General features: G+C 53.0%; 6 protein-coding genes across 6 annotated transcripts; 5 read left to right on the top strand and 1 right to left on the bottom strand.

Moving 5' to 3' along the window:
• The first annotated feature begins 342 nt into the window (after nucleotides 1-342).
• LY79DRAFT_625064 (uncharacterized protein) lies at nucleotides 343-4,846 on the top strand. The gene is made up of 2 exons (XM_060562090.1): nucleotides 343-963; nucleotides 1,020-4,846. Exons 1-2 carry the CDS (start codon nucleotides 635-637, stop codon nucleotides 4,654-4,656), a joined length of 3,966 nt encoding a protein of 1,321 aa, XP_060418124.1. The 5' UTR covers nucleotides 343-634; the 3' UTR covers nucleotides 4,657-4,846.
• A 90-nt stretch (nucleotides 4,847-4,936) lies between these two features.
• Nucleotides 4,937-6,087, top strand: LY79DRAFT_647150 (uncharacterized protein). Its single transcript, XM_060562482.1, has 3 exons — nucleotides 4,937-5,295; nucleotides 5,460-5,540; nucleotides 5,603-6,087. Exons 1-3 carry the CDS (start codon nucleotides 5,103-5,105, stop codon nucleotides 5,632-5,634), a joined length of 306 nt encoding a protein of 101 aa, XP_060418123.1. The 5' UTR covers nucleotides 4,937-5,102; the 3' UTR covers nucleotides 5,635-6,087.
• Nucleotides 6,088-7,614, bottom strand: LY79DRAFT_541306 (uncharacterized protein). Its single transcript, XM_060556927.1, has 4 exons — nucleotides 7,437-7,614; nucleotides 7,235-7,384; nucleotides 7,062-7,175; nucleotides 6,088-6,986 (listed from the first exon to the last, which is right to left on the bottom strand). The coding sequence occupies exons 1-4, from the start codon at nucleotides 7,455-7,457 to the stop codon at nucleotides 6,174-6,176; spliced, it is 1,098 nt and encodes a 365-aa protein (XP_060418122.1). The 5' UTR covers nucleotides 7,458-7,614; the 3' UTR covers nucleotides 6,088-6,173.
• Nucleotides 7,615-7,870: 256 nt separating this feature from the next.
• On the top strand, nucleotides 7,871-9,442 carry LY79DRAFT_507697 (bystin; the record flags this gene model as incomplete). The annotated part of the gene is made up of 3 exons (XM_060553853.1): nucleotides 7,871-8,484; nucleotides 8,539-8,967; nucleotides 9,022-9,442. 3 exons carry the CDS (start codon nucleotides 7,871-7,873, stop codon nucleotides 9,440-9,442), a joined length of 1,464 nt encoding a protein of 487 aa, XP_060418121.1.
• A 1,100-nt stretch (nucleotides 9,443-10,542) lies between these two features.
• On the top strand, nucleotides 10,543-11,264 carry LY79DRAFT_541304 (uncharacterized protein). Its single transcript, XM_060556926.1, has 2 exons — nucleotides 10,543-10,863; nucleotides 10,923-11,264. Exons 1-2 carry the CDS (start codon nucleotides 10,618-10,620, stop codon nucleotides 11,238-11,240), a joined length of 564 nt encoding a protein of 187 aa, XP_060418120.1. The 5' UTR covers nucleotides 10,543-10,617; the 3' UTR covers nucleotides 11,241-11,264.
• Nucleotides 11,265-11,602: 338 nt separating this feature from the next.
• On the top strand, nucleotides 11,603-11,835 carry LY79DRAFT_541302 (uncharacterized protein). The gene has a single exon (XM_060556925.1). It carries the CDS (start codon nucleotides 11,629-11,631, stop codon nucleotides 11,800-11,802), a length of 174 nt encoding a protein of 57 aa, XP_060418119.1. The 5' UTR covers nucleotides 11,603-11,628; the 3' UTR covers nucleotides 11,803-11,835.
• The last annotated feature ends 355 nt before the right edge of the window (nucleotides 11,836-12,190 follow it).

Below are 12,190 nucleotides of genomic sequence, written 5' to 3'. Positions count from 1 at the left end.
AATGCTAATAGTGGTGGCACAGAGTCATGGCGAACCGCGGCGGGATCCCACTTTGTCCCGCAGAAGTGACAGGGGCCCGTTTCGTTTGGAGCGAGCAGCCAATGAAGCCGCTGATGTCACAGGTCCAGGATCTCTGATGCGAAGTGCCGCTAAAGGCAGAAAGAGACAGGGTCGGATTGTCTTTGCGGGCCCGCAGGAGCTGAAGCAGCAATAGCAGGTGCAACCACCCCTGCTTGGCACCCTGTAAGGTTGCATTCTGCACCCTGTCCAGCCAATCAATCAACCATATCAGCTCTGGTCAAAACCCTTTGACTGCCATTGCTCGGCACCTTTCTTCTTTTACCTCGTCGACTCTTTATTAACTGCTTGTCTGCCCGCTGACCCTCGAAGCTGTCCGCCACCGCGGTGCCTGCTCACCACCGACAGCGATAGATAACAACCATACGCTGTCCCCCTTTTCCTTGAAAGCGACACGAGTCAAAACCGCCCTTTGACAAAAAACTATGATGCCTATTCTGCTGGTCTCGTGAACGAAATCCCTCTCTCCCTCAGTTCCCTCATTTCTCCCCGGCAGAGAAGAACGCTCTTCTTCGACCACTTCGCTATCGACGACAGTCGGCACAAATAGTGCAAGATGTCGGCAACTTCCACCACAACGCCGTCAAGTTCGGCGTCACTGACGGGCACGCTTGCCTCATCGTTGGCCTCGTCTCTGTCAACAGCCCTGTCTGCCACAGTCTCTGCCACCATAAGCCCGAACGGAACCATATCCTCTTCTGTGTCATCAACGACATCCGCATCGCCCCCGCCCACTACTTCGGTCGCACTGCCTGGTGTCAACGTGGAGTTAAAGCAAGGGATAACTCTGGTTGCGTTCCTCACTGCTCTGGCAACTGGTATCACGGTTTTTGCCCTTCAGCTTATTGCCTTCTTGCTTCTGCGGAACAAGATTGCGCGCATCTTGTGAGTGGGCCTCTTCTGGATATCTCCGTGGCCTATGGCTGACAGAAACGCGGCAGTAAACCAAAGACATATCTTGTTCCAGAACGCGAAAGAACAGACAGTCCTCCAAACACGCCATGGAGCCTCCTCAGCACATTAATCCACTACAACGAACGCGAGATCATCAAGAAGTGCGGCTTGGACGCCTACTTCTTTCTCCGCTACCTCAAAACCCTGCTTACAATCTTCATACCCATTGCCGTTATTGTCATCCCTATCCTGACCCCTCTCAACTACAGCGACGGTGTGGGTCATGATTTGATCACTGACGCGAAGAACGAGACCATCAACGGAACGAGCTCCGCTCGAGTCCGTCTCAGAATCAGAGCCGGCGCATCGGCCAACAGCGAAGCCAAGGATCTCCCTACGGGCCTAGATACCTTAGCCTGGGGCAATGTTAGCAACACCCATACCAGCCGGTATTGGGCACATCTGGTTTTGGCGCTGCTCGTCATCATATGGGTCTGCACAGTCTTCTTTTTTGAGCTTCGCGTTTACATCAAAGTCCGACAGGATTACTTGACGAGTGCCGAGCACCGCCTCCGAGCCTCAGCCACGACCATCCTTGTCAACAGCATCCCTTCCAAATGGTTGTCAGAGGAGGCTTTGATGGGTCTGTTCGACGTGTTCCCTGGCCAAATTCGGAATATCTGGCTCAACCGCGACTTGACCACACTGCTTGAGAAGATCCAGCTGCGCGAAAGTATCCACTTGAGATTGGAGGCCGCTGAGACGGAGCTCGTGAAAGCTGCAAAGAAGAAGCAACTCAAGGTGAAAAAGAAGGAAGACAAGGCGGCCAGAAAACAGGCAAACGCCAAGGGGCCAACTAGGCAGGAAGAAGCCCTCAGGCGGCAGCGAGAGGATGCCGAAGCCAAGAAGAGGGCCGAGGCTGGTCAAGGTTTCAGCTCTGGCGAGCACGAGGATGTTCCCCACGACATCAGCGCGATAATCGATGAGAACAAGGACCCGAAATCGAGACGGTCAAGTACCTCGTCTTCGGACTCATCGGACGACGGCAACCAACCTCAGTCCAGGGGTTTCGGCCTTGGGCTTCTTGGGGGTGGCATTAGTAAAGTCAGCAAAGGATTCCTCGGCAGCATCGGCAAAGCCCAGCAAAACATCAAGGAATTCAGCGATGATGTGGAGGAGACTGTTGAGACGACCAATGGCTTCGCGGTGCTGCAGCCAAGCGAACGTCCTCGCAGAGTCCAAATTCTGGCCGATGGTGAACGACCTGAAACACCCAAGAGTGCAAGAAGCATCACAGAGCAAGCCGAGCCATCTACGAATATACAAACGTACAAGACGCATTCCCGAAATGTTTCCAATATCTCCCAGGACACCGACCAAAACTATAAGCGAAGTTACGAACCGTTTGGCAACGGTAACACGGTGCGCAAAGTCAGCAACCTGGACCACATGTATGACAAAGAACAACGCAAGTTCTGGCAATTTTGGAAAGCCCCTGCTGGCGGCTACGCATCGCCCGTACCTCAGGGATTCAACGAAGGCGAGTTCCCTTTTGGTCAGTCAAAAGACAAAAAAACCATGTGGCAGAAAATCAAGGCCTACATTCCCTTCATGGGCGGAGCCGAGCAGGCACCCGTCGACTACCCCGAATCCAACGCCATCGGTGGCGAGTACAAGAACATCTTGGACGATGATGCCGAGTGGCGCAAGTGGGTCAAGGAGAAGGACCGGCCGATGCACCGACTACCACGATGGGGCTTCCCTGACTGGCTCGCCTGGCTTACTTTCGGCCCCAAGGTTGATACTATCTATTGGTGCCGGTCTGAGCTGGCGCGTTTGAACGTCGAGATCGACGACGATCAAGCTCACCCTGAGCGCTATCCTTTGATGAACTCCGCCTTCATCCAATTCAATCACCAGGTCTCGGCGCACATGGCTTGCCAAAGTCTCATGCACCACGTCCCGAAACACATGTCACCCCGAATCAACGAAGTTTCGCCCAAGGACGTCATCTGGGACAACATGGCTTTGAAGTGGTGGCACGAATCCATCCGGTCTGGTATCGTCACCATCGTCATTGCTGCCATGGCCTTTTTCTGGGCCATCCCCATTGCCTTTACGGCTTCCATTGCCAACATTGATGGTCTTGTGGAACAGTTTCCCTGGCTGAAATGGATCAAGAAGGAACCCGTCGAGAAGATTGCTGGAGCCATCACTGGTGTCTTGCCCGCTATTCTGCTCGCTCTTCTCCTTTTGATTGTCCCCCTGATTCTCGAACAGCTTGCCCTCTTCCGCGGCGTCAAGACCGGGTCACAAAAGGCCGAGTTCGTCCAGCGCTTCTATTTCATTTTCCTCTTCATCCAAGTCTTCCTTGTCGTGTCGATCGCTTCGTTCTTCGTTGCATCAGTCGACGAGCTGTGGAGCAACATTGAGCAGCTGTCAAATGTTACCAACATTCTGAACATCCTCGCCAGGAATCTGCCCAGGGCATCCAACTACTTCTTCTCTTACATGTTGCTTCAGGCACTCTCTGTCAGCTCCGGAACACTGCTCCAGATCGGTGGCCTGCTCACTTGGTATCTCCTGGCTCGAATCCTCGATACTACGGCTCGCGATAAATGGAAAAGAAATACGACCCTCTCGTCGATTGCATGGGGTCAATTCTTCCCGGTTTACACCAACTTCGCCTGCATCGCCTTGGTGTACAGTGTAATCGCGCCCTTGATTTCCCTGTTTGCAGTCTTGACATTCGGTCTGCTATGGTTCGCGCAGCGTTACAGCATGTTGTACGTCACGCGCTTCGAGACCGATACAGGTGGTGTCCTGTATCCCCGCGCGATCAATCAGACATTTACAGGCCTGTATGTTATGGAGGCGTGCTTGGCAGGCTTGTTCTTCATCGTCCAGGACGATAAGGGAAACAGTACTGCAACGCCGCAGGGCGCCATCATGCTGGTAACGCTTGTCCTGACGGTGATCTACCAAGTTTCGCTGAACACGTCCTTCGGTCCCCTATTCCGATACCTGCCTATCACTGTCGAGGACGAGGCGGTAATCAGGGACGAGGCATTCCAGCGAGCTCAAAACCGACGTTTGGGACTCACCAACGACGACGACGACGATGGCATGGGAGACGAGAAGACGCCGATGTCAAATGGCGACCGAGCCAGAACAGGACCTCGTGGTATTGAACTGCAGAAGATGAACAACGCGGGTGCGCCGAACCGGAAGCCATCGACGATGCGTCGGGTCAAAGACGTCGGCCACTGGGCTAAGCGGGAAGGCAAGAACCTCCGCAGTAAGACCTGGAACTTGGGAGCAGCTCCCGTCCACACGGCAGCCGAGTACCGCCGCCAGCAGCGACTCAAGGACCTCGAAGCCCAGCGGGCGCTTGGAGAGGCGCTGTACGGCGGGTTCCACGACGAAATCGAAGACTTGACGCCCACTGAGCGTGATGCACTCGTTAAGAACGCGTTCAAGCATTACGCTCTGCGAGCACGAGCACCCGCTGTGTGGATCCCCCGAGACGATATCGGGGTCAGTGATGACGAGATTCGTCGCACAAAGGAGTACAGTGAGCACATTTGGGTCAGCAACGAGGGAACGGCGCTGGACAGTAAGGTCCGCGTTGTGTACGGTGCTAACCCGCCGGATTTCTCAGAGATTGACATTATCAATCTCTAAGTCGTGTTGATATGGGGTTGTTTTCTTTTCGAACCATGTGATATACAAACATACACATATACCCAGCCGGCGTTAGGGGAGGCTATCAGTAGTGGATAATAGTCTTAAAAAGTAGCATTAACAGCGTTAATTATTCATTCAAACATACTCTTGGCTCAACACAGGGGAAGTTCGCTCACTCCATGAACAGTGATGTGAGATACGTAAACCATCGACACAAAGAAGAGTTCAGACGATGTAATCATACTCGGCTTATAAATCAAACGAGAATGATGACGTTGGGGATTGGCTAAGATTCAGAACTGGGCGAAGGCTGCATTCCCCGCATATGGCGGTCTTGTTCTCAAATCCGGCGCAGTACCAAACTTTACAGTCCACATACGCACACTCTGCTTTTGACACCACCCCCCAGACAAAAAGACGAAAGGAATCGAGAGAATAAAAAAATGACCAAGTCGGGAAAGGCCACGGCCGTCGCGAACGGAACCACGATCGCCGAGGCGACGGAGTGGGAGGAGGTTGAGGGCAACGTCTACTTCCCACCCTCGGCGGTGCGGGCGGACGCGTTGGAGAAGACTGACACGACGACGTTCTGCCCGTGGAAGGGGACCGCGAGCTATTACTCGGTCAAGGCCGGCGGTGAGCCCCCCCCCCCCCCCCTTTTTTTTTTTTTCTTTCGCCACGTCCGTCGTCTCTTCGGCTGCCCTGTACTACGATACAACCTCGCTGCCTGAGATGAACTGCATAGGTCCGCTAGGAAGAGAAGTAGAATAGGGCTGACGCCGGGATGGTTGGCGGCACAGACACCAAGCTGAAGGACGCGGCTTGGTTTTACCCTGCGCCCAAGGACGCTGCCAAAGAGATCAAGGACCACGTCGCCTTCTGTAAGTACTCCGAGCCGTCGTGTTGAGGCAGACCGTTGGGCTGATGGGCTGGTATCATGTAGACAAGAGCAAGGTCACTGTTACTGTTGAGTGAAAAGGGGCTCTGAACTAGCTGCCGGGTCAGGCTGCGGGCATCGGGCTTGGTCCCAGACGTTCCTTGGAAGGTACTAGCTTCGCCGGTAGGAGAATGGCGAGAACAAGTCCGGTTCTGAAAGTTGACGCACCTGTCGTCCCTGGTTCAGATATTCAGAGCCATTCTTTGGGTGTCCTTATGTGAAGAATTCGCCAGTGAAGGGTAAGACGTGCGCGTACCTGACGGCTCCGACCGTGGGGCATGAGTTTGTGAGCGCTTCAATATCGGGGGTGTGAGTTCATTATGGATGAATGGGAAACGTACCAGGGGTCTGCCCAAAAGTGATTCCCGTCTGGTATCAACTACTCAGCCACGAAAAACCGCGCCGGGCCCTGTGTATATAACGAGTACTGCAGGGCTCCGGTCTACACAAACGCATGGGGTCTGGTGGGTAGTGTATGGCACAAATGCCATCATCACGCTTTTCATGATTGTCCTATGAACCTGGGTATTCCTCTCTACGTAAGCCATGACCGAAGGAAAACTCATCATAGGCCTGTCTAGACCTCCACGATCTCCTCGTCGTCGTCATCGAGCTCCTCGGCCATTGAGCCGTTGGTCAGCTCCTTGAGCTTCGGCTGCTCCTCGCCTTCGGCCGGCTCCTCGTCTCTCATGAGGACCTGCACCAGCCGGTCGCAGGCGTCCTTGACGCCCTCGTCGTCGACCCGCGCGTGCGTCTCTCGAATAATGGGGTAGACCTTGACCCGTCTCAACAGATCGCGGCCTCCCCTTGTCGTTGTGAAGAGAAGCAGCGTTTCAATGTGGGTCTGGATGATCTTCGGGTCCGAGTCACGCTTCTTGTCGGGCGGCAGCAGCTGCAGGTCAGGAAGCATGCCCATGGTGTCGTCTTCGTCGTACTCCTCGTTGCCAGTGATGGGTAGAAGAATATACGGCAGAATATCGACCTCGTCCTCGTCCATGAACGTTGAGTGGAACTGGATCTCGAAGGCGACGTTCTTGATGGTGCTCGCGACTCCCTTTCTGCGGATCTCAGACGGGTGCTCGGTAAAGACCTTGAGCTTGGTGATGGGGATGACATCGTCGTAGTCCTGTCTCGTTACGAAGTGCTGGCGCACCTCGGCGTGCTTGGTGAGATCGGCGAAGAGGTAGGCGAGGTAGTCATAGTTGGCATCCTTGTTGTATGCGCCCTTCTCCTTGACGAAGAGATCGACAAGCTGGTTGAGAACCAGGTCGTTGGACTTGAGTTCTGCGGGCGGCGTTTGCTTCTTTGAAACGATGCTGTTGAGATCATCCCACTTTGCCAGGTTGGCAAGTAGCATAGCCATCGAGTTGGCGTTCAGCTCATCGGGTTTCTATGAGGGGTGTCAATCGGTTTATGATGTCTCTGCGAGGGTGTTGTTTCCTCTCGATCCAAGAACTGTGCCTACCATAATCAAGTCCAAGAGAATATCAATGAACCTCTGATCTGTCGCAACGTTCTCAAGAACGTCCTTCTCAGCAGTGAGGTTGATGAGAATTGTGAGAGCATGTTCAGCGATTTGCTAGGATCCGTTAGTTGAAAAGCTGCAGTCGAAAGAGCCCGATTATGGGTATTGCGTACGGGATGATCTCTGACTAGAAATTTGAGATGCTTGACTGGTGTAAGATTCTCCGACTTGAAGATTGAAGGGTCCGCCTGAGAGTAGCCGACGAGGTTCTCTATGGCTAGTTTTCTGAGTTGAGGGTTGGGATGAGCGATGAAGCCCACGAGCTGTCATTGTATGAGTGTGAGTCCACGTGACGCTTTGATCAGACGGGCTTACCTCTTCCAACTCTGTTGGCATTTTGATGTTCCTCGAATTTATATGCTTTTAAATGAAAGGAAATGTGCAAATATTCGAAATAAGTGCCAGCTTTTAACTTTGTTCCAAGAAAGTTGTCTCGCTTTCTCTGTAAGACAGGCCGAGAGAGTCACTCGCAGAAGCTTTTTGGTGGGGTGTTGTGGCGGGGCAGTCGCTGTGTCCGCCTATGAAGTCAACAACAGGGCGTTTGATTGGCTAGAAAGTCTTTGCAACCCGCTAAAAGCCGGTCCAGGGTTCTGGGCACTTCAGGCGCGGGGCAATCGATAAGAAATCAAAAATTTCTGGCTCGGGCACAAAGGGGAAAAAAAAAAAAAAAAAAAAAAAAAGAGGCAACCGCCAATCCCGCATGCCTTTCGATTTCCGCCACGATCACATTGTGTCCGAGTATCTCGAAAATGGGCAAGGCAACCACCCCGACCGACCGCCAGGCGCGCAGACACAACCCTCTGCAGGATGACATCCTTGCTACGGGTCCTTTGAAGAACAAGGCCCCTAAGAAGAAGAAGGGCAAGGGCACCGAAGATGACGATCACGGCGAGGGTTTTGTCGATGCGACACGCAGTCGCACCATTCTCAGGCTGGGCCGTGAGCTGGCCGAGGAGGACGGTCCCGCCAAGCCAGAAGCCGCTGCGAAACCGACTGTCGACCTTTTCGGAATCGAATCGAGATACGGTGTAGATGTTGGTGACGAGCAGGCGTACGAGGACGAGGAGGCCTGGGGTGAGGAGGATGAGATTGTTGAGGAGATTGAGATCGATCCCGAGGACCTCGAAACCTATCGCAAGTTCTTGCCCGAAGCTGAGGATGACCCTGCGGCGATGTTGAACCAGCACGGTTGGGGCAGTAAGGGTCCCGACGACGAAATGGCTGGCGGTGGCACCAACCTGACCGAGCTCATCTTGGAGAAGATTGCTGCACACGAGGCTGCCGAGGCTCGTAAAGCAGCCGGTGTGCCGGCGGTTGACGAAGACTACCAGCTTCCCCCAAAGGTTATCGAAGTCTACACAAAGTAAGTGGTGTGGCCGGCTGTGTTACTGTAAAAATCATTGCTGACCATGACTAGGGTCGGCTACATTCTGTCGCGATATAAAAGCGGCCCCCTGCCGAAACCCTTCAAGATCCTGCCAACTCTACCGCACTGGGAGGACATTATCCAAATCACCGAGCCTCAAAAGTGGACGCCCAATGCTGTGTACCAGGCGACCAGAATTTTCTCGTCTTCAAAGCCCCTCGTTTGCCAGAAGTTCATGGAGATCGTCGTCCTCGACAAGGTTCGCGAGGACATCTATGAGAACAAGAAGCTGAACGTGCACCTCTTCAACGCGCTGAAGAAGTCCCTGTACAAACCCAGAGCGTTCTTTCTTGGCTTCTTGTTCCCTCTGCTTTCTAGCGGCTGCACGATTCGTGAGGCGCACATCGTCTCTGCAGTGCTTGCCAGAGTGTCGGTGCCAGTGCTCCATTCCGCTGCCGCCCTGAAGGGCATCACTGAAATGTACGTGTTTCGTTTATCGCATGTATTCTTGCAAGGATGCTGACATCATCGTAGTGCGGCCCAGGAAGCTTCGCAAGGCACCGAGGGCGGTGGAGCTGCCAACATCTTCATCAAGACTTTGCTAGAGAAGAAATATGCTCTTCCCTACCAGGTCATTGACTCGGTCGTTTTCCATTTCTTGAGGTTCAGAAGTGTGGATCCAGCATCGATCAAAGAAGGCCAGTCGGTCTCCGGAGACATGGTCAAGTCGCTGCCTGTTGTCTTCCACCAGAGTTTGTTGGCTTTCGCCCAGAGATACAGGAACGATCTCAGCGAGGATCAGAGAGAGGCTCTTCTTGACTTGCTCTTGACGCATGGTCACCACTCAATTGCACCGGAGATCCGAAGAGAACTGCTGGCTGGCAGAGGGAAGGGTGTAGCGGTTGAGCAGCAGGCCGCTCCATTTGACGGCGATGACACGATGCTTGTTGACTGAACGAAACGAAAATTGGGATATGGGAGCTGGAGCTTGGCCAGCCCCGGGGTACTAGAAGGCGTTAGCAGGTCTGATTTGATACCCGCAATCCTAACCGAATGGATGCTGAGAAACCCACGACCGTATTATCTATTTATTGTGCTTATGGATGTTCAGTGTGCTCTCTCTATTCCAATAATCTATCGTATGACTGAAGCGGGCAAGCACTTCGTGCCCATACTTGATGGGGGTCCTGCTACTTTAACGATTTGCCAGGTACATTGAAAACGACTCAGTCTACCTAGGTAGGTATCTGGGGTGACACTTCCCTGCCCTATGATACAAACAGATACAACTTCACCTCCGACATCTCTTTATGTCCCCGGCTCATCGATTGGGTCTTCTTTTGCATTTCTCCCCGTTCTCCTTCTCTACCTAAAGCCGGCCTATTCTATACCCTGAAACAACCTTTTATCTCACTTGGTTCTATCATTTCCACCCAACATCATTATTCACCTATAGGGTCATAGGGATTATGGTCGATGGTTCTGTCCTTAGGAGCACCTATGGAACGACCCGGAAGCGACCCACCGTTAGGCGTCGTGACGTCCCCAGACCCCCTCAGCTTCCGAAGGAGGTCGTAAGACTGTGGAAAGCTTGAGAGGACAAACATGGATACTGACGGGTGTCACAGTTCGTCCTCACAATCGTACCCCGCAACCCGCCGTGATGTGCAAAGGCTCTCATTCAAGACAGCTCTTCAAGTCACTTTCCCAGACACACCAGGTGATAGCTAGGATGGTCACAGCACGCCTAACCCAGTGCTCAGAGATGGTTACTTTGGGAAATCAACGACAACAGAGTCCCCTTCATCCGCACCGCCAACGTCCCAATCAGGTCCCCGGCTCACACCCAAATCTACTGCTACTAGGCGATCGCCTCAAGATTTACTGTTGACACCCATGCCAACACTCTCCTTTGATCCACCGAGGTCCCCCAGAGAAGGATTCGAGTAGGTTTGGTTCCCTGCCGGGTACTGGGCGGAAAGAGAAATTGTCTCCAAAGCGTCACAGAGAAGCAGCGGCAATAAACGTTGGAAATGGTCGATCAGGCAAGGAAAACTTCGAGAACTTGCTGGCAGCGAATCTGGAACACACCCTCGGAACATTCTCAGTACCAGCGGGCCCTTAAGTCCCATGTCCGAGCAAGCCCTCGTCTTATCTCTACAACAACCGGGAACACCAGGAACCCATGAGCCAATGAGCAGCTATGGCGAACGAATGCTTGGCATCTCACAGACAATGAATACCATGTCTCGAAATATTGGAGATAAGGGGTTGGGTTTTCAGCCACCTCTAGTATCAATCCATTGCAGGCAATCCGCAGCATCGAGCATCAAGAGTCGGAAAGGAATCAATCTTCCCTCCCTTTTCAAGTTCAAGGTAGTGGGTACCGCCGCTTCGAACTTGCACAATGCTCAACTGCTGACACTTATGAAAAGAAACCAGCCAAAAGCAATGCATCAGCACCAGATCATCAGCAAGTCACCGAGTTGATGAAAGACACTTCGACTGCATCGGTGACCAAAGCTCTGAGTTGGTTCACCAACAAAGAAGAGCAGCTCGGGTCGAAACATGGAACTGGCTGGTTTGGAAAAGCGCCATGGCATCGAAAAGACTCCGACGAAACCGTCAGCAGTGTCCCAAGTTCGGTTCGGGAAGTGTTGGCTGGGAAAACACCACCAGCAACGCCCGATCCCGACAGTTTCTACTACCGTAAACCCATCAACCCGCTGTTGCGCCAAATGCTCAGAGGCTAATGTCAAATATCAGGCCAAATGGACTATACCACAACCCCATATCCGGCTGGAGTGAGCGCTGTCATGGAACCTTGAAAACATCCCGTGTTAACGGTTCAAATAGGAAGCCACCCGCGTAAAAACTCCACCTACACACGAAGAAACCGCCGACGGAAAGCCACGCGGGTTCTTTACCGAGATGTTACCGCCTAGAAGGAATCAGGACACCTGGAGCCCGTTGCAAACTTACAAATCGGCCGGTGTGAAGCGATTACAGGGGAAATGTGGTGATACTCTTCCCAAAAGGCCCATGGAATGGTGGGACGCGAAGCAGCGAACGCAATCCAGGAAACTGACATCGCTGCCAAAGTTTGAGTTCGACATACCGGAGCATCTTCCAAATAGCCCAATGTGTCCAGCAAACCCCAAACATACCTCGGGCGGCAAAGGGCTATGTGTTTATCACGGGAGAAGGAAGACGGGGTCTACGCTCAAGGCCGAACGTACTATGAGCGATAGACGCCAAGGCTCGGAAGTATCCATCACCTCACAGACCGAAAAGGGATGGCAAGAGGGGAATTAAGTAATAAGTTGATATTAACCATACAGTGAAACCTTGTATATACGCAGAGATTGACCCCAAGAAGATAGTCTTGTCCCCAGCTAACTGGTATCATGCATGTCTCGGTGCTGCTAACAGCGTTTGGATGGGGTGAGAGGTGAAATTACACCACGGGGTGGGAAGTGTGGCGCAGCGAGCTCTAGTACTCCACTAACAGTGGTTGGTTGTGGCGGGTGAACCTAGCAGCTGAGGCTGAACCTCCCGGCCCCAAATTTCGAGGCTGCCAAAGTCCAGATCATAGGTGCTTCATCGTCAATTCCCGGCGTGCTCAATTCGTCCGGCTCATTGCATTTTCGGGCTATTCTTGCAGGCTATCGAAAACTCTAGACACTCACTTCCAACCCATTTG

The sequence above is a fragment of the Colletotrichum navitas genome (genome assembly GCF_030913465.1).
Source record: "Colletotrichum navitas strain CBS 125086 chromosome Unknown LY79scaffold_8, whole genome shotgun sequence".
Taxonomy (NCBI): Eukaryota; Fungi; Ascomycota; class Sordariomycetes; order Glomerellales; family Glomerellaceae; genus Colletotrichum; species Colletotrichum navitas.
Note: the sequence above shows the minus strand (reverse complement) of the source record. Positions and strands in the feature narration are given on the sequence as shown.